Source organism: Callorhinchus milii, unplaced genomic scaffold (genome assembly GCF_018977255.1).
Source record: "Callorhinchus milii isolate IMCB2004 unplaced genomic scaffold, IMCB_Cmil_1.0 Scaffold2, whole genome shotgun sequence".
In the NCBI taxonomy this organism is placed as follows: domain Eukaryota; kingdom Metazoa; phylum Chordata; class Chondrichthyes; order Chimaeriformes; family Callorhinchidae; genus Callorhinchus; species Callorhinchus milii.
This window is the reverse complement of record NW_024704743.1, coordinates 98,684,333-98,705,723: the sequence shown is the minus strand read 5'-3', so window position 1 is coordinate 98,705,723 and position 21,391 is coordinate 98,684,333. Positions and strand designations below refer to the sequence as shown.

Here is a 21,391-nt window from a genome sequence, read left to right as displayed (position 1 = left end):
GGAGTCCTTTAGCTTAGTGGTTAGAGCACTCGCCTCACAAGCGAGAGGAGTTTGATTCCTGGGCAGGGCGAAACGTTGGGCAGGTTTTCTTACTCCACACGCCTTTGTTTACCTCAAAGTAAGTAGGAACCCAGTTGTTAGTTGATTGGTGGATTGCTTTTCAGGGGATAATAATCTTAAAAAAAGTATTACAATATAATAATAATATGGTCACTCAATCCACAAATTTTTGTGGGACACTTTTGTGGGCAATTGTTTACTATTTTGTCCACAAAATATACAGTCAATTCACTTTACAGTATATTCTGTGAAGCGCTTTGAGACATCTCGAAGATGTGAGAAGTCGCTATATCAAATGGAAGTATTATATGGCCATTAAGCATTATTCCTTTTTACAGTTGGTGTCCAAGCTACATTTTTATCTTTTCAGATGAGAATGGCTTGCTTTGATATTTGAGATGTAAATTGAAATTCTGTCTTCCAGGAAAAAATATATAATTCAAAATTAAAAGGGCAAGTTGTGGGAGAAAGATGATGTGACAGATATTAATTAATAAACAGGTTGTGCTTTAGTAGTTAACATTATGGACTAAGCAAAACCTTGATTATTATCATAACTTCTGCTTTACTGGTAAACATTTATATAATGCCTTTCATGCTGGGAGGATGTCTCAAAGTGATTCAGGCAGCAGCTGGGAGCCCAAGGTGGGTTGGGGGTGTTAGGTAGATGGCAAAATGTACAGTTGAAGCTAGGTCTTGAGGTGTGTTTTGAAGGCAGAGAGGGAGGAGGTGAGGTAGGAAGAAGGATTCCGGGATTGGGTAAATCCAGTAGGAACATGAGTGAAGCGAATGTCTGAGCAATACACCCCAAACCTCTGGAGCTCCCTGCCTCTACCCCTTCACCTCGCTCCTTACCCTATCTGTCTTTAAATCATTCCTGAAAATAAGTGCAGGACATAATTATGTGCATGTGAGTCCTAATCCTAATCCTTGCATTTTGATATAGCGCTTTTCACGTCGGGAGGACGTCCCAAAGCGCTTCACAGAACACACTGTAAAGTGAATTGACTGTATATTTGTGGGCATCCTGTAAATAAGTTGCACTTCAGAATGTCAAAAAACAGGAAATAGTTTGCAATAAAGTGGGTGTCATTAAAATTTTTATTTTAGGATTATTTTGATGAAACTGCAGATCAGTATCTAAGAATGCAGTATTAATGCTAAGAGTTTTGTTTTGCTGACTACTACACTCTACTGGGAGTTGTATGAATCATGTAACTTCATTAGCTCAGTCCTGGAATCCTGTAGCTCAGTGGTTTGAGCACTCACCTTGCAAGTGGGAGACCTGGGTTTGATTCCTGGCAGGGCTAAATGTTGGGCAAGTTTCCTTACTCCACACGCCTCTGTTTACCTAGCAGTAAGTGGGAACCCGGTTGTTGGTCGATTGGCAGATCGCTTTTCCGGGACTAATAATTCCTTCAAAAATAAATAATAATAAAATAATAAATTGGTCACTCAACCCACGACTGTTTGTAGGACACTGCTGTGCGAATTGGCTGCTGCATTTTGGCCACAAAATAAACAGTCTATTCACTTTACACTATATTCTGTGAAGCGCTTTGAGATGTCTTGAAGACCTGATAAGGCGCTATATCAAATGCAAGGGTTATTATTATATTCATAAATAGTCGTGGTTCAAGCTGTAGGTCGATCTTTCATGTGTTCTTCGAGTACACTTGAAACATGCTTAAATTCTTCGCCCTTTAGTGGTCCAATCTCAGGTTAATCACTGTCAGTAAAGCTGGGGTTGTAATATATATATATTAATAAGCATTTAGATTGATATAGACTGATAATAATTAAATTACAGTGGAGGTTAATTTAAATGAACTAGATTTGTCGCACCTGATTAATTTTGTAATTCATTGCTTATTTTCAGCATTGGTAACTTTTACATTGCCCTTATCAGTTGAAATAATATGAATAATCCTTGTTTGATATAGCACCTTATCACATTATTGAAACAATCCAAAGCGCTTCAAAAAATTAAGATTCTTAGAGTGTCATGACTGTGTGATGTTGAGCACAGCAATCTCCCAAATGACAAGTTTTATCTGGAGAATTTTGTCTGTACACTAAAATAAACCTTTATTCTTTTCTGATTTATAGACTGAAATTATTAGAATATAAAACAATAACAAATTGCATTGGTAGATTTATATTATTTCTGATATTCCTTAATTGTTTTCTTTTTACCACCTGCCCTTTAAAGTTGTATTTCTCTGTGATTCTTTTGCTTTTTATGCCACAAGGCAGTTTGAGATGAAGACGACCTTTTGGCCCATTTGATCTCAGCCTTCCAAAAAACTCACCTATCACAGTTATCAATCTGTTTCCTAAATGATTCCTGGTTTCAAACCACTCTTCCTGGTAACCTGTTAATGTTGTTAAGTATCCTCTGGGTAAACAACAGTATTGTGTACCTTTCACATTTGGAAGACATCTCAAAATGCTTCACACAGCTGATCTGGAGCCTCAACTGGTGAGGATGGGAGAGGGGGTGAAAACACATTGAAAATATGGATCATAAGGTGGGTTTTCAAGGTTTGGGTAGGTGGGAGGGAGGGGAAGGAAGAGGACATGGTGGAGCGATGAAGAGTGGTGGAAGAATGTTGAAAGCTTCCCCAGTGATTGTAGGCTGGATCTGCTCGGGGTTAAAAATGCAGGTGTTTGCTGAGTGAAATGAATGGTCACGAGTAGGGTCCAGGGAGGTCACAGAAGTAGGGTGGGTGAGGATGCACCTCAGGCAGCATGGGAACAAATATTTTTTTTCTGCTGTCCTGAAATTGCCCTCCTATCCCAGCTGATCTGAAAATATTGATCTGTTTACTTTCTGAATCCCATTTAAAATCTTATATAAAATTGGTCACTCATATGACATGTCAAGTGACTGCCTCAATAGTGGAAGGCAAACTGGATGGACTTTGGACTTTTTTTGCCTAGAAAATTCTTATGTTCTTCTTGATCTATCTGTTCTCATCTGTTCACCCCCTCTGATCTTGCTGCATATCCCCCCTCTTTACCAGTGGCACCATCGGTGGCCGAGCTGTCAACTCTACATCCCTAACCTCTGGAACCTCCTTCAACCTGTTTGTCTCGATTTTCTAATTAAAATGACACAACTTTATGAAAGATCTAAACTTATTTAATGCATAATTGAGCCCAAACCTTCATACATTTTAACACATTTTCATAACTGATGAAGCTTATTTGCTTTCCAGATCTCCTAATTTCAGTTACAAAAAGTATATAAACATTTTAAACGCCGTTGAGATAGTGGTGTCAAAACATAGCTTTCTCTATTAATTTTGTCAAAATATCTTTGGGATGCTGGCCTTTTGTTGAGCAACTTTAAATGTCACACGATCTTGAACTGTTTGCACCTTAATCCTGGATAAAAGCACTGTAACAGTGATTGATGCCCCATTAGTGATGGGATTGCACAGCAGCTGCCAATTTGGCTTGCTGCTGCATTAACAGCTGTTCCATTTTAGTTTGGGCAGTGTGAACATGAAAAGTTGCCCGATTAGACTTTGCAATGGATCAAAATAAATTAAGCTCCAGAATTTAATTGAACTCTGAAGCAAAGTAGATTGATTTTTACTGTCTCAATGGTCCAGCACTACTAAATCAAATTATTTACTTCATCATACAATGCAAGTGCATAAACTTTATTTTTACTATCCTGAAGTTATGATGCAGCTTTGAGCTTAATGACACATCTATGCCATATATGTGTAAAAGTTAGCAATAATTTGTCAATTGCAGCCTATGGGTTATGAATTGTATTTATTCTGGCCGTGCAAATGAAGCGTGAGACAACTCCATTTTCAAGGATATTAAGAGTTGTACGCAAATTCCATTTTGTGAATGCTTCATAAGATTTGTGATTTAAAATATTGAATAAAGAAATCTCACCTGACTAGGTTTGAGAGCGCACCGATGAATCAATGCTTTGCATCCCCAGCATTACTTGCAGCTTGAATCTACTTATCAAGAAGCACACAGTTACAAGATTTTAAATGCTTTGTTTCAAGAACATGATAAAATGTGTCCCTTTCTCTTTGACCGTGCCTTCAGCTTCCCTCTCGACTCTCTACCCCCTCCTCGCTCCCTCCCTTCCCTCACCCTGACCATTTCCCCCCTGCTCGGGTCCTGACCCAACTGTCCAGCGCCTTGGGACGTCCTCCCGACGTGAAAGGCGCTCTATAAATGGAATCTTGTTGTTGCTGTTGTTGTTGTTAATTTGTAAGTTTTAAAATTTTGGAGTCCTTACTCGCCTCTTGTAATGACCACATGACTATTCCCATGTTCAGATCTGTCTCCTGTGATATGAGAACTTGTGCTTAGCCTTATTAGCCTACTCAATGGATGTCTGATGAGTGCTCTGCTTCTTTGATTTTGTGTTCTTGTGCTACATTACTAAACTCGTTTACCATGTACACCAGATGTTAAACGTTTTTGATCAGCTGGTGTCCGACAAGTCCTATCACCATGTTTGAGTATCCAAATCAAACAGAGTTTCATGCATACCATTTACATATGGTGTCTGGAATGGAATACACACTCTCTCTGAAGGGACCAATTTGGCTTACCTAATTCTGGAAGGTATTAGGTATAGGTTGGCTAGAGCCATGGCTTTGGGACCTCAAATTGTGTGTTGGGGGGATACTGCTAAAGTTTAATCAGCTAAACTGCATAGCTTGCCATTGAAACCACTTTGCCACTGCTTGTTCAGCTTGGACTTGTCTGTTACGGCTTGGGTTGCAGCATTAATAGAAGCTGAGTGGGAAGACTATTCAATCCATAACTGATCAGAATTTGACTAAAGCAGAGTCTCTGATCTTACAAAGAAATCTTGCCTGATTCCACACAAAATGTTTGTAGTTCCTGGAGACTTGGTAGTCTACTGTTTTTCTATTTTTAACTAATAAAGTCTTGCGTTATCTAAGTATGGTTGCATAATCACTTCTACTCACAGCTCAATTTCCGGAGAAGGTCAAACCTTATGAATTTTTACAAATGCAGGTCCAAAAAAAATTACACATTTTGAAAATCTCTTTGAGTCTCTAAGAGTCAAGTAATTTAATTTTTACTTTTTGTGATGCTGTGTTGCAGAGAAGAAAGAGGTTTCTCAAAGTTTAGAAAACTTCACAGCAAAGTGTCCTGGTACAATGGAGATTGTCGAACTTCCTGATGGTGTGAAACTGCCTCCAGTCCCTCTTACCAAGCTTCCAATCATCAGGTATGTTTACTTTATACTATTTTGAGTACAATCATATGTTATTACATTAATCTCTTTTTTTACTTCTCCTTTCTGTTTTCCTACCTATAGCTGGGATGCTAAGAAAGTTTCACTGCAAAGTCTACATTAGTCAGTCAATCTCCAATTATTTGTAGAGCAATTAAGGATCAAGGTTGGGATTCCAGTAGTTTATTGCAGTAATTTGTGTAATAAATTGACAATCCTTACACTTGATACAGTGGCTTGATACAGTATGTCATCAAAACATCTCAAAACACTTCAAATGATTTACTGTAGAAATCTGTCCATGACTGCATTAGTAGAATGTGGCAAACAATTTGTGAACAGTATTGTTCTACAAACAGCCAATGAAGTGAGTGACTAATTTTATTTGTAGGATTATTGGCCAGGACCTGGGGAGAAATACAGAGGGAGAAATTTCCTTTTGTGTTTGATATCGTGCATGGGGTCTAATAATAATAACAATAAATAATCATCCTTCTATTTAATATAATGCCTTATCACATTGTCAATGTCTCAAAGCTCTTCACAGGATTCACTGTAAAATGTAGTGACTATTTCATAGGCAAATGCAGCACCCAATTTGTGCTTCACAATATCCCACAGTCAGGAAGTGAATGACCAATTTTATTTGGAGGATTGTTGGTCAGGGCACACCTAGAAACTCAGAGCACAAAGAGAAACCTGATATTTAATCTTGCACTTTGCACATTGAGTGTTTTCTTTCCTGACCTTCAGTCTATTTAGAATTAACCAGTAGAAAATCAACTTCGGACAGCTTTCTATCCAGAGGGGAAAGTACAGCCTGGACATGTCATACTTCATAATAATTGGGAAATCATCTTTTGGCCTTGAAGAATTCCATCCCCCAGTCACTCTGCCTCGCCCCGACCTTAGCCTCCTTCAAGTCCCACCTCAAGACCATCCTCTTCGACCATGCCATCGGCCACCTCCCTTCCCCCCCGCAATCCCAGTTCGGGTCTGAAGTTCTGCACTCTGTCCGGCACCTTGGGATGTCCTCCCGACGTGAAAGGCGCTATACAAATGTAATCTTGTTGTTGTTGAAGAAGAAGCAATTATTTAAATGGGCTCAACTCCATGTATTTCGCCCCGAGGTATCTGGTCACTTATTTAAGTGGACAGAAAACTAATCAGCTCTGAGGCTTCCATCAATGTAGCCATGAATTGACAAAATGCAAATACTGCAGATGCTGGAAATCTGAAACAAAAACAGAAGTCGCTGGGAACACTCAGCAGGTCAGGCAGTGTCTATGGAGAACGGAAAGTGAGTCATCGTTTCGGATCCATGACTCTTCGTCAGAACTGGAGCATGTTGGGAGGGAGAGGCTTTTAAGGCCTAACAGAGAGTGGGGAGGCAGGACAAGGAAGACAAAGGAGAAAATGGAGTAGAAGACAAGGCATGATGGGATAAAGAGGTGTTAATGATGCAAAACAAAGGGGGGGTTTGCAACAAAACGGGAATAAGGGTGTTAATAATGCAAATGAATTGTGAATTGTTCCAGCTCTGCAGCCCCACAATTGACGAGGAGAGGGAGAGAATGCCTTTTGAGTTAAAACGGGAAAGTATCCATAGCAAAGACTTGCATTCATTTGCCAGTCATAAGTCCATTTGCAGGCCCAATCATGCAACAACAACAACAAGATTCCATTTATAGAGCGCCTTTCACGTCGGGAGGACGTCCCAAGGCGCTGGACAGTTGGGTCGGGACCCGAGCAGGGGGGAAATGGTGAGGGAAGGGAGGGAGCGAGGAGGGGGGAGAGAGTCGAGAGGGGAGCTGAAGGCACGGTCAAAGAGAAAGGTCTTGAGACCGGCCTTGAAGGAGGAAAGGGAGGAGGCGGCGAAGGCACTGGGGGATAGAGTTCCAGAGCCTCGGGGCTGAGAGGCTGAAGGCCCGGCCACCGATGGTAGGGCGATTGGGGCGGGGGATGTGGAGCAGACCGAAGCCAGAGGAACGGAGGGTACGGGGAGGTAAGTAGGGGGATAGTAGGTCGGAGAGGTAGGAGGGAGCAAGGCCGTGAATGGCCTTGTAGGCGAGGATGAGCATCTTGAATTCAATCCTCTGGGGGATGGGGAGCCAGTGGAGGCGAGCGAGGGTGGGAGTGATGTGGTCCCGAAGCCTGGTGCGGGACAGTACACGAGCTGCAGAGTTCTGAATGACCTGCAGCTTGTGGAGGGAGGTGCCGGGAAGGCCGGCGAGGAGAGAGTTCCCATAGTCCAGCCTTGAGGTGATAAAGGCACTCTTTGTAAGATCTTTTCTGCCTCTTCTGATTCCAGTTTCCTCTGACATGTCAGATGCAAATTTAACTTTCTTGCATTTGGGTCAAATCCTTGATACTAATAAGTACAAGGAACACAGGTAAAATCCCAAACCTCGGAGGTTATTTCCTTAATTCCTTCCCCAATTTGACCAAGCTCCCCTCTCCTTTATAGCTAATTTTAAAACCATGCCCGCATCTTGCCTTTGATACCCAATGACATAAGTTTGCGAAGGAATCTTTTATGTGGTACTTTGCCAAATGTCTATCATATGACTTCCCACAGTCAATTTAATTTGTTGCCTCGTTAGAAAAGTTTATGATGGGGTAGGGGAATTGTTCCTGATCATGGGCATGAATTTCAGACCTGACTATGGCTGAGGGTGAGGAAGTCTGAAATTGGGTGAGCTTAGTGGAACTGGTGACCAGCAGGTTTTGGGAGGTCTAAGGAAAAGCTGCATGGGAACGTTTTAGGTTTTGGAGTGGGCAAGCAAGACCAATCCTGGATAGTAAGTGTTTTTGAATCCTACAGGTTAATTAAGGAGGGGTGGGCAGGCAATTTCTCCTTCTCTTCTGTTTTTTTAGTGAATGTGTTTTGTTGCACCTAGTGACTTTCCACATGATTATTAATCAGGGAGAGGTCCATAGATGAAGCTAAATTCCTGGTGCTGGAAACCACTGTTTGCTAGGCCTTGGGTCAGGAGCACACTTATTCTGTCATTAGGTTGACAACCTACAGAAAGTCATCAATATTCAGATTTTTAATCCTTCAACAAACTTGGACCTTTGTGTTGGAGTTTTCCTATAGTATTTCTGGTTCTTTCTGCAAAATAAACTGCCTAACCTAGGTATGGTTTATGTGATGCTTATAATGGATTATGGCTTTCAAATGCAGACTCCTTTAACTTTTTTTTCTCTTCTCCCTTGTTCTCAATAGATCTGTAAAACTCTTAAACCTTCCATCCAACTTGCGTCCACAAAAAGTGAAGAACACACTCAATCAAAACATGACCACCAAGAGTCCTTTCATTTACTCACCAATCATTGCCCACCATCGTGGTGAAGAGAGGAACAAAAAAATAGGTATGTAAACTAAATCTATAGGGATTTTTATTTGGTGTGTATCCGCATTTTTTAAAATCTTTATACTGGATCTGACGAGTTTACTAGTCCCTCTGTATTTCATTGTAACGCTGAGCTTTTCCAAAACTACTATGGTCTGTTTTCATTATCTGCAAGAGCAATGAGAGTGAAGATTGTTTTTTTAAACATTAACTTAGCCTCAGCATAGCATTTCTGTTTTAAAGCGCTTGTGGTGCTGCTTAGAAGAGAATGTCTGACCTGTTTCTGTGTGCGCCAGATGTCATTACGAATACAATCAGATCTGGCTTTACTGAATTCATTTGGAAAACCTGCTTTTCTTAAGGATTGCAAACGTCGAATTAATCAGTCACCAACAAAAGAAATGAAAGCTAGACAAATGCAGTACACTGACTCAATTCGCTCGCTTCAAGCAACAGCCAACCGTTCAATAAAAATGTTTTCGGAAGACAGCATGCAAAAAATAACAGGACCGTATAGACACTGATATCATCCAAAACTGCCTGTAACATGTAATTCTTTCGCCTTGAGAAAATTGCCTTCTATGTTGCTCATTTTATGCATCCATTAATTATACACCAATTTTAACATGTCCATAAAGGTATCATCAAAACAATTGGTGTCAGGGCTCCAGAAAACACTCATTGTGAGCATCACAAACAGTTAGTGGTGGAGAGTCTGATGGATAAGATTTCTGGACCCTGCTCCCTCCTCTGAACTATTTCCTGTTTCCAAATTCAGATGAGATGTGGGGGTGGGGGCAGGTCAGACAAACAATATCTTGTTTCTTTCCTGCATGCACCTCAGAAAAAAAACAGTTAAAGTGAGCAGCTGTCATCTGTTAAACCAATGGGAAGTATTGGAAGATGTGCAGGAGCATTACGGAATAATTAAAGCATAGCTTGTTAGATAGACCATCTCAATGTTCAAGAGATATAAAGATACTTCCTAACTCTTTCCTAAGAGCCCAGTACTGCTCTCAAAATAAATTGGTAGCATGTGTGGTTGCGTTTACTTTTGTTCTGTTTGTTGTGGTGACCATTTGAAAAATTGGTTGTTCAGCAGGGTAAAAGTTGAAATGTTTTCAGAAAAACTGATGGTACATATGGCAGAGCAGGTTATTCTCAACCATGTGGCCATTGATTGATGAAGGAAGGTAGAAGGTAACCTGAGCGTGATAATTTTAACCAATCTTAAAACAAATGATATGCTAAACCTGACCTTGGATAGCAAGGAATTCCTGTCCTGCACGTGTTTTTTTTTTGGTAGTGACGAACATGACGATACACTGTTAGTTAAATGGCAGAATTTGCCTTTGAATCTCAAAATCAGGAGTCTTTGCCTGTTATCTTAATAGAATTATTTGAAAATCTACTTTTGGCACTTCTGGCCTGAAGCATGCTTTTGGAGAAAAAGAAAACTAATTATAAATCAGCAGTTCTTAAAGGACACTTTTTTTAAATGAAGCTAACCACTAAATTACTGAAAGAAATGACAAGTTTAGGCAACTTAATATTGTAGTTGGTCAAATGTGTGCAAATCTTTTAGGCAATATTTGCTTAACCAAGAAATGTAATGTACATGTTTCCAGATAAATTGCTGCTGGTTTTCTAACTGCAATAAGTATCTAATAACATATTTTTGGGTCTAAAAGATTAGTACTTTTATGTTTTAATTTATCCAAGCTAGTATAATATTCAGTACTTTTTAAAAATGTATGCCTAGTTATTAATTATTCCTACTCCATTACTTTATCTTTTTATCTAATAAATTGGTCACTTCAATTCACAACTGTTTGTGGGATACTGCTGTACGCAATTGGCTACCGCTTTTCGCCCACAAAATATCCAGTCAATTCACTTTACAGTATATTCTGTGACATGCTTTGAGACATCTCGAAGACGTGATAAGGTCCTATATGAAATGCAAGGATTATTTTTATCTCAGTTTCTACATTTTCTCCATAATTATTTGGGTATTTCATTATAAATGATAAACCTTGCATTATTATAGCTCTTTTCATATCAGGAGTACTCAAAAGTGCTTCGCAGAATTTATTTACTGTTAAGGAAAGCACCTCTGACAATGCAGTAAATCCTATCTATTGGCCATCTGGAGCAGTGCATGATTTCGCATTGACAATATTAACAAATTACACTTATAGTGCGCCTTTCATGTTGGAAGGACATCCCAAGACGCTGACAGTTGAGGGTTTGCCACGGGGCTGCAGGTTGGAATCAAGAGGGTGGTGGGGGGTATGGCTGAAGGCGTGGTCAAAGAGAAAGATCTTGAGACAGGACTTGAAGGAGGGGGCGAGGCGGAGGGATTCGGGAACAACAAGGTTACATTTGTATAGCGCCTTTCACGTCTGGAGGTCATCCCAAGGCCCTGAAAATGGAGTTTCAGAGGGTGGGGGCAGAAAACTGAGGGTTCGGTCGCCAATGGTGGGGTGGGCATGGCGTGGAACATGGAGCAGGCCAGTACTTACCGAACAGGGATGTCTTTTTCACAGAAAGGTTGACAACCTATGCAAAATGCATTTCTAGATTCACTTTTAAGGTTCTGTCCCGGTGTTCTGCTTTCTGCTATTTCTTCATTGGTGGGTGAGTTTTCTATCACTTTTCCTTTGTTTCATTATCCATGGAGCTTTCGGAGATCATGCACCTAACCTCTGGTATTCTCTTCTAAAACCACTTTGTCTTATTACATCTTAAGCTTCAGAAATGGTCTCCTACGAATCTACTGTAGTTTTTGGTCACTACCCTTAAATTTGTTATTTTCCTGCTGGGTTGAGTTCTACCATATTTATCAAGCTTTAGAATTTTTTTTTACATAAAAGATGCTCACGATATCAATGTGTAAAAGCAGGAATATCAATCTATATTTATAACAACCTTGGGTTGCATTTGATATCAACAAATCTAATAATGTATCAGGTTGTTTGAGACTTTTTAATTTTGAGGAAAATTAATTTTTAATAAACATTTTCCCAAGATCTGTAGAATAATAATCTGTTTTGACTAGGTTCAGGAAACAATGCTCAAGACACCAACTGTTATTGTTTTATACTCATTTTGAAAAACACTGGCATTTTACATGTGTTTAACTGCAATTCAAAGTACCTACTAAATTACCAAAGCAACAATTAAATAGTACTTTGGAGTAACTTACACATTGCAGCTTAAATCTCAGCATGTTAAAGCTGTTTCATTAGATTCATTAGCATATTGCTATCACTGTCAGCTTGAAACTGCCTGAATGCTCGTCATGTTGATGAAAAATGGAGGAATCTGGAATAATGCTATTTCCTGCAGTTTGCTGTGTTGTACTTGATGTTCTGTCATATTGTTCTGCTGCTTTCTGCTATATCCCACTGGAAAGGCTTAGTGTATTTCAATGCCGTTATAACTGTATTTGTGTTTCTTTGACTTTATCTAAATTTTTGCTAACTTTTCAGCAGAATTTACAACTTGTAGAAAGTAATCATTGCAAATTTAGACTTGAACTAAAAAAATTGACAGATTTAATCGTGTCTTTTTGCCCTCTTTCTCCCTCTCTCTTTCCCTCTCGCTTAGTATTCTGTCTCTGTCTTTAGCCCTGTTACTAAATTCCTTTTTTCCACCACCCATTCCGTGCCCTTCCTCAGGCCTCCTCAATCTTCATATCAAATGCCAAATGCGAGGAAGTCATGGACTTCTTTTCATCTAAAATACACAACATTTGCCAGGCAGCCTCATTCACCTGCCTCGTGTCACCCACCACCATGCCCTCTCTGTCCCCCTCACCCTCCCCATCATCTGCTCCTACCACCACCCCCATCCTACATTCCTTCCTCCCCATCTCTCCCTCCTCCCTCTCACCCACCACCACCTCCATGAAACCCACCACCTGCTGCCTCAACCCCCTCCCCACCAACTTGCTAGTCACCCAGCTCTCCCTCCTCTGTCCACTATTAGTTGACGTCATCAATGAGTCTTCTCTGGATCAGTCCCTGCCCCCCTCAAAACTGCTGTTATCAAACGCCTCCTCAAAACACCTTCCCTAGATCCCTCAAACCCCAGCCACTGCTGCCCTATTTCTAACCTGCCCTTCCTCGCAAAAATCCTAGAATGCGTTGTTGCCAACCAACTCCGTGCACACCTCTCCTCCCACTCCCTCTTCGAACCCCTCCAGTCCGATTTCCGCCCTGCCCACAGTATAGAGACTACACTTGTGAAAATCACAAATGACATCCTCTCTATCTGTGACCAGGGCTCCCTCTGCCTCCTTGTCCTCCTGGATCTCTCTGCGGTGTTCGACACAGTCGATCACGCCATCCTCCTCCACTGCCTTTCCTCCGTCATCCACCTCAGTGGGACCACACTCGCCTGGTTCGAGTCCTACCTCACAAACCGCCAGCAGTACATCTGCACAAATGGCTTCTCCTCCTGCTGTCACCCGGTTACCTACAGGGTACCCCAAAGATCCATCCTTGGCCCCCTCCTCTTTCTGATCTGCATGCTCCCTCTGGGGATGTCATTCGCAGACATGGGGTACATTTCCACATGTATGTGGACGACACCCATACTCTTTGGCTCTCATCAACGTCTAAAATCTCACGGCTCTTACCTCCTTGACCTCTCCCTAAAACTCTCCGAAACCGTACGCAACCTAGGCGTCAGGTTTGACCCTCATTATCCTTCCTCCCCCACATCCGGTCCCTCACCAGCACCGCTTTCTTCCACCTCCGACGGATCCCCCGTCTCCGGCAATACCTCCCTCCGAAAGCCGCTGAAACCCTGGTCCATGCCTTTGTCACCTCTCGGCTGGACTATTCAAACACCCTCCTCATCGGCCTCTCCTCCACTACTATCCATAAAATCCAGATTATTCAAAACGCTGCCGCCTGCATTCTCATCTGCACCAAATGCCGCTCCCCGATTACCCTAGTCCTTGTCAGACTGCACTGGCTGCCTGTCCCAGAGAAGATTTATTTCAAGATCCTCACCCTTGACTTCAAATCTTTCCACTCCTCTGCACCCCCCTACCTCTCTGACCTCCTCTCTCCTCGCAACAGTGCCTGTTGCCTTCGTTCCTCCGGGTCTGGCCTCCCCTGAGTCCTCCGCCCCACCCTTGGCAGCCGTGCCTTCAGCCACTATGCCCCAAGGCTTTGGAACTCCCTTCCTCACTCCTTTTGCCTCGCCCCCTCTCTTCCTATTTTCAGGTCTCTGCTGAAGACCTTTCTTTTTGACCGCGCCTTTGGTCATCTTCCTTCCCCTTGCTCGGCCCTGGCATCCGTTACTGTGAAGCGCTCTGAGACGCCGTCTGGCATGGAGGGCGCTGTATATAAAAATCCAAGTTGTTATTGTTAACTTCACACTGAATTTGTAAAAAAAAACTTGCCTTGTTGCTATTTCATAGTTGCGATAAAATCATATAGCACATGAGCACAACCATTTTTTTTCTTTCTGAATTCCCAACGCAACTTTATCATGTCAATTTCTTTAATGTGGATGTAAAGTCAGCAAATCTAAGGCACTAAAGATTCTGAAGCATAACCATTTTGTAGGATTTTGAAGGTTTTGTGAAAAAAATACTGTGTTGAAAATATTTTATAGATTTTTTGGGGGGGTCAACCCAATAGAAATTTTACAGCTCAGAAGAAGGACATTTGGCCCAACATGTCACACTCATGCTTAAGAATATCTAAATTAGACTGCAAATTCCATATGCATACTACCAACATATGGAAATTTCCCTGTACCTGGAATGAAATGTATATACATTCCCAAGGGGAAAGCTCTCTGCTTCGCTAATTTCAGAGAGGATTAGCTGCAGGTTTCAGAGAGCCAAGACTTGGCCTAGAGAACCTAGAGTGTTTTGGGGTTACTACTGGAGTTCAATCAGCTAAAGACAATTTGTTGACCAACCTGTCACAGGTTGGCCATTTGCCATTCACCAGGTTCTCTCAAAATCTCAATGTGAGCTTCCTGGTGAGCAATACAGCTCAGTATAACATTTGGGAGAGCATTGCCACCATGTTCCTACTCATAGCTTATTAAGCTTTAAATTTGTCAAGCTAGAGAAATATTCTTTTACATAAAAGATGCTCATGAGATAAACACATTAGAGAGGGAATATCAGTCTATATTCTGAGGAGTCCTGTAGCTCAGTGGTTAGAGCACTTGCTTTGCAAGCAAGACACCTGGGTTCAATTCCAGGCAGGGCGAAACCTTGGGCAAGTTTCCTTACTCCACACGCCTAATAATAATCCCTCCAAAAACCCAAAACAATAATAAATTGGTCATTTTCAATCTACGACTGTTTGTGGGACATTGCTGTGCGCAATTGGCTGCCGCGTTCGCCCACAAATATACAGTCAATTCACTTTACAGTATATTCTGTGAAGCGCTTTGGGACGTCCTCCCGACGTGAAAAGCGCTATATCAAATGCAAGGATTATTATTATTATTATTATATTTACAGCAGCCTTGGGTTGCATTTGATATCAGCAAACCTAAAATAATGTATCTGGTAGTTTATACACCTGCCCATTAAATTATGTTTTTACTAATTAAAGTTGTTGAGATTGAGCAGCATCTGCTTACCTCTCTGGATACCAATAAAGGTGAATTCAAATCCTTGGATATATGAATGTGAGCTCACAAACCTGGACTTGCAGATATAAGGCTCCCTATTCTTCAGAGGATCCAGTTCAAAATCCTGGTCCTCACATACGAAGTCCTCAATGGTCTCGCCCCACCCTATCTCTGTCAACTCCTAACCCCCTACCAACCCACCCGCTCCCTCCGCTCAGCCTGCTCCACGTCCCCCGACCCACCCGCCCCACCATTGGCGGGAGAGCCTTCAGCCACTCTGCCCCCTCTGAAATGCTGTACACTGTCCAGCGCTTTGGGATGTCTTCCCGACGTGAAAGGTGCTATACAAATGTAATCTGGTTGTTGTTGTATAAACTTGCATATATAAATATCAGTTGTTGGACTCCAGGTAACGCTTTCCCACAGCTGTCGTCCCAAGCCTTATAGTTCTAAATGCTAAATAAGTAATTTTTGTCATTTTTCACAGATTTTTCTGTACAGCATAATGATCCCACTGAAGCATTTATTAAGTAGAAGCCAGCTGTTCGTAGGAGGCTTATCTCAGCATTCAAAGAAAAATAAAGTGAAAATTCTTTTGGAAATTATGTTTGACTTTAATGTAAGTTTCCTTCCTTTAAGAAGGGATTAAAAGACCTCGGAACCTGTTATTAAAGCTATAAGCCTTTTAATGTTAATACAGCAAGTCAAATTGTTCTTTGGTAACTGGATAAGCTCGGCTCTCAAACATTCCCTTGGATTCTGTCACTGGACAGCAAATGTAGAAAGAAAATGGTGGCTGAGAAGATCATGAATAGGCACAGAAGTTTATGGAGCAGGAGGCCTATCGAGATTGGAGGTGAAGGGAAAATGGATTACATTATGATAGCAATGCTCTAATACAGTTCTTAGAATCATCATAGAATTGTACAAAACACAAAATACTGCAGATGCTGGAATCTGAAACAAAAACAGAGAGAACTGGGAAAACTCAGCAGGTCAGGCAGCATCTATGGAGAAAGGAAAGTGAGTCAACGTTTTGGGTCCACGATCCTTCGTCCATTCTGAGGAAAGTGAGTCAACGTTTCGGGTCCATGACCTTTCGTCCATTCTGACGAAGAGTCGTGGACCTGAAACGTTGACTCACTTTCCTTTCTCCATAGATGCTGCCTGACCTGCTGAGTTTTCCCAGCTCTCTCTGTTTTTGTTATAGAATTCTACAACACAGAAGGAGGCCATTTGGACCATCGTGTCTGTGCCGGCTCCTATCCAAATCTTGTGGCAGCTTTCGTAAATAGGCAGCTTGAATTTTATGACTTCATTTCATTAAAAAAAGGATGTTTCACAAATAAGTCTGAAAAAAATATCGTCACGTACCCTCACATGTTGGCTTACTTATGATATTTTACTGAGCACTGACACTCGGTTGGATAGTTTTCATAAACTGCATGCATCTGACTGACTCTTAATTTTTCGTCCTAGAGCATAAGGCTGAGTTAGTGTTTTGCCTTCAGCTTTGTATTAAATATCCCTTTCCTTACATGTTGGAACTGTTTTTAAATGCTTGAGTTGGTTTGTACATAGATTGTTGAGCCCTGGTGGTACAGAGAATGCTATTAAGTGGCCCTGTGGCAGTGCTGAAAGGTTATTCTGTGACTTTCTATTTGGAGATTTAATTACGCGATTTAGTGTATATTTCTTCAGTTTCTTGGATAAGAAATGCAAATGAATAGAGGAATTTTAAACAACTAAAAAATTAGTTTGGTACACGAGTATGTGAGATGTGAAATGTTATTCAGATTAAATTGATGTTCCCCATTTCTTTGGTCTGATTCTCTTCAGTAACAGAACTATCTTGAATATGAAAATTCAGGAGGCAGTCGTATTATTCAGAATTTACATGGTCTATTTCAAATTGCAATAGACGTTAAAGGAATGTGGTAATATGAATAACATTCTATTTTGAAGAACAAAATGAAATTAAAATGAACAGACTGCTGCCAAGTGATTCTCTGAGAACTTTATAATAGTTTCAGAAACCAATAATTTTTTTGTGACCTAGCTGGAATATGATTGTAGTCAAATAAACTTGGAGTAATTGAATAAAATCCAAAAAGAGTTATAGTATTAGAATGGGGATTAGTTTGCATTTTGCTCTGATAATCACTTCTCTTACTGAGGGTTTTCCAATTAAGAATTGAAAACCAAGGTTCATCTTCAGGAAATGTGACACTAACTGTCTTTTTAGTAATATAATTTATTCGGGTGTTTGCTCAGCTTGCTCACGCAGAACAATAAATACAACTCGGAAAATGAGGTTATATTGTTTATGTGCTGCGGCAACTTTGATTTCTTTTGTAAGTCCAGTTAGCAGAAGATAAGCAGAGATGGAATGGTGTGTAATATACCCTAATATTTCTTCAGCTTCAACAAGAGACCACATAACTTTATATAATCCAACTATTGGATTTCTTTCAAGCCTGGAGGCGCGCTTGGTAGTCATTTTAGTGTTCCATTTAGGTGAGTTTAAAAATGGGCTCAATTATCGATGATTGTTATTCCCTGACAGCTGAATGTTTACTCTAGGTGAGTTGTATTGATCTAAATAAAAAAAGTATATTGAGAATCCCCATCTCTTTCCTGGATACAGGAATGAAAATGCTTGCTGTTTCCAGTTTATGGCTCAGAAAGTATTGTTTTTGGAAAACAATTGTTTCTTGATGCAGTTTAGATAGGGAACAGGAACAACAACAAGATTACATTTGTATAGCACCTTTCATGTCGGGACGATGTCCCAAGGCGCTGGACAGTGCACAGCATTTCAGACCCGAGCTGGGATCAGGGAAGGAAAGGGGAGGGGAAGGGGGATGACCGATGGCATGGTCGAAGAGGAGGGTCTTGAGGTGGAGTTTTAAAGAGGGGGCGAGGCGGAGTGACTGGGGAATGGAATTCTAGAGGTTGGGGGCAGAGTGGCTGAACGCTTTCCCGCCAATGTTGGGGCGGGTGGGTTGGGGAACGTGAAGCAGGCCAGAGCCGGCTGAGCGGTAGGGAATGGGCGGGTTGGTAGGAGGTTAGGAGGTTGCAGGGTAGGGTGGGGCGAGGCCATGGAGGGCTTTGTAGGTGAGGACCAGGATCTTGAACTGGATCCTCTGAAGGATAGGGAGCCAAGGAGTCGGGTGAGAATGGGGGATATGGCGTCGTGGAGTTTGGTGCGGGAGAGGACATGGGCTGCAGAGTTCTGGATTATCTGCAGTCTGTGGAGGGAGGAATTGGGAAGGCTGATAAGCAGGACGTTTGCATAGTCGAGCCTGGAGGTGATGAAGGCATGAACAAGAGTTTCAGCGGCCTGAGGGGTGAGATAGTGGCGGATTCGGGTGATGTTACGGAGGTGAGGGAAGGCAGAGTGGGTCATGGCTTGGATGTGGGGAAGAAAAGACAGTTGAAGGTCGAACAAGACACCTAGGTTCCTGACTGGCTTGGTGAGTTGTAGTGAGCAACCATGGAGGTTGATGCTGCCAGAGCCTGAGCTAAATACAGAACAAGTTAAAAACACATTAAATATATTCTAACGGCTTACTAATAGTATGGAGAAATATACATACCGTACAATGCATGAGAGATCGCATTCTCATGGCTCTGCAGTTGATTGCATAAAAGTCAACCAGTATTTTTCACTTCCGCAGTGAATGTTGATTCTCTACAGATTTTGAGTGAGACTTATTGAGTCTTCTAATGAAGTTAAAGCGGCAATAAATTTTCAAAGAGAAACAGTTTTGGAAAAACATTTTGTTTGGGTCTAGAAAAAGCCAGAAAATCTGCATAATTTTATTTGGGTTGCATGATCATAATGCAATCATGGATTCTTATTCAATTTATGTTGAATTATGTTTGTGAACAAGTCAATGGTTTGTCAAACACTTGGTCGTATGATTGTGCCCCTTTAACATCCAATAGTTCACCATAAATTAGCAATCTTGGATGAAGTATGTAAATAAAGGATTTTTTATATGTATGACAAAGTCTAATATTGCCTTAACATCATAATTTTTCAGTGACAGCTAAATGGCAGTTTCTATTTGAGAATATTGCACAAGAATGTTCTGCTGTTGATCAATCTTGCTACCAATTTTATGTAGCTTTGTTTAATCAGTTGTTAACAGTCTTCTTGTGTTTATGTCCACAAAAACTACAGAACTTGAAATGACAAACCAGACAACTGTATTGTATTGAAATTGTATTGAATAATTGTACCTAAGGTCAAATGATATTTTTAGTTAGAAATCTTATATTTTTATAATAGCTTGTCCAGTCTAAATATTTCAAAGCACTTTACAATAATCACTGTCAAATATAGTGACTCTTTTGTAGCAGTCGTGGCAGCCATTTTGCACAGAGTAAGGTTCCCAAAACAGCAATGAAGTGAATGATCTGTTGGCCAGGACACCAGGAGAAGCACTTGTCTTTATCGAGAGTGAAATATATAAATTCCACATGAGCAGAAAGATGACATTTCTGAAAATATGATGTTCCTCTCAGCTTTGCACTGGTGTGTCAGCCTGGACTACAAGCTCAAGTCTTGACACCCAGAGGCAAGAGTGCTACAAAGTGAGCCAAGCTGACATACAATTTATTTTTGAACGTGCATTTGCCAACGGTGTAATAGTAAATAATCATGTGCTTCATGGGATTTGCCGTGAAGTGGAGTGACATCTTTATAGCTCCATAGTGTTGTTGATGACCAAAAACTTCAACAAAATGTATATAATAAATCTGAATTTCTCATTATATACTTTTTTTTACTTGGGTAGTACAAAAATGATGAGACAAGTGAAACAATTTTGTACTTGTAAATCTTTTCTGTTTTCTCCCTACCAGATTTTCAGTGGGTGCAGGGAGATGTTTGTGAAGTCCAGCTGATGGTCTATAATCCTATGCCTTTTGAACTAAGAGCAGAAAACATGGTTTGTATTAATTGACATCAATAATCATTTGTTAAGTATATTCATGGCTATTTATGTTAATGGTTTCTGATTTCAGACTTTTTTGTATTGATTTATACTTAACGTCAACAACTAGTAAAGCAAAGCAGATTGTTAAAAAATATTCCGTGCACCGAACAATAAGACATGGATTTGCAATCATGATGTTACCAACTTTGCCCATTGTGTCAGGTTTGGAAGTTCTTTTTAAAATATGAGATAACACTTGTGGGGTGAATCGAAGTTTAACAGACTTTTTTTAAAAAAGTGTTTAAAAAAAAAGTGCCACAACCTAAAGCCTACCCTACCCCATATTCCATAACCATCCCAAACAGTCAAAACATAAATCGCAAGGAGATAAATTAAAGATGCAATGGAACAACTTTGGTTTATATACCATTGTTGTGTTTTTGAGAGGTTTTCTTCCGATCAGTACACTATAGCATGGAGTCCTATAGCTCAGTGGTTAGAGCACTCGCCTCGCAAGCGAGAAACCTGGTTTTGATTCCCAGCAGGGTGAAATGCTGGGCAAATGTTCTTACTCCATACGCCTCTGTTTACCTAGCAGTAAGTAGGAACCTGGTTGTTAGTCGATTGGTGGATCGCTTTTCCGGGGGTAATAATTCCTTCAAAAAGTAATAATAAATTGGTCCCTTCAATTCACGACTCTTTGTGGGACACTTGTGCACGTTTGGCTGCCACATTACGCCCACAAAATATACAGTCAATTCACTTTACAGTATATTCTGTGAAGTGCTTTGAGATGTCTCAAAGGCATAAGAGGCTATATCAAATGCAAGGATTACTATTATTATAGCAATTTGAAATTCAAACCTGATTGAAATTGGGATGCTGGAAGTTGATTGTTCCTGTCTTTGCACCTGAAAGCAGTTGTTGAACTTCAGCTGGTCATCTCAGTTGGCATTCTTTTATCAAACTCTTTACTTTCAAAGGAATACTTCATACCTGGATGCAAAAACTTTTTTTGGTCACCTGGGTGTCGTACATATGTGGAAATCCATCAGCATTCCTAAGAATGTCCCACCTATTTATTGTAATGGAATATGCATTTGCTCTCTCGAGGGACACATCCTGCTAACCTAATTCTGAAGAAGAATAGGTACAGATGGCAA

General features: G+C 40.8%; 1 protein-coding gene across 1 annotated transcript in view; it reads left to right on the top strand.

The window, feature by feature from the left end:
* Positions 1–21,391, top strand: part of trappc9 (trafficking protein particle complex subunit 9) — a 497,684-nt gene that overhangs the window by 54,533 nt on the left and 421,760 nt on the right. Inside the window, exons 10-12 of the mRNA XM_042331670.1 lie at positions 5,179–5,305; positions 8,541–8,686; positions 20,155–20,240. Of these exons, the coding sequence (XP_042187604.1) occupies positions 5,179–5,305; positions 8,541–8,686; positions 20,155–20,240 (359 nt within the window). The remainder of the gene's footprint in view (positions 1–5,178; positions 5,306–8,540; positions 8,687–20,154; positions 20,241–21,391) is intronic.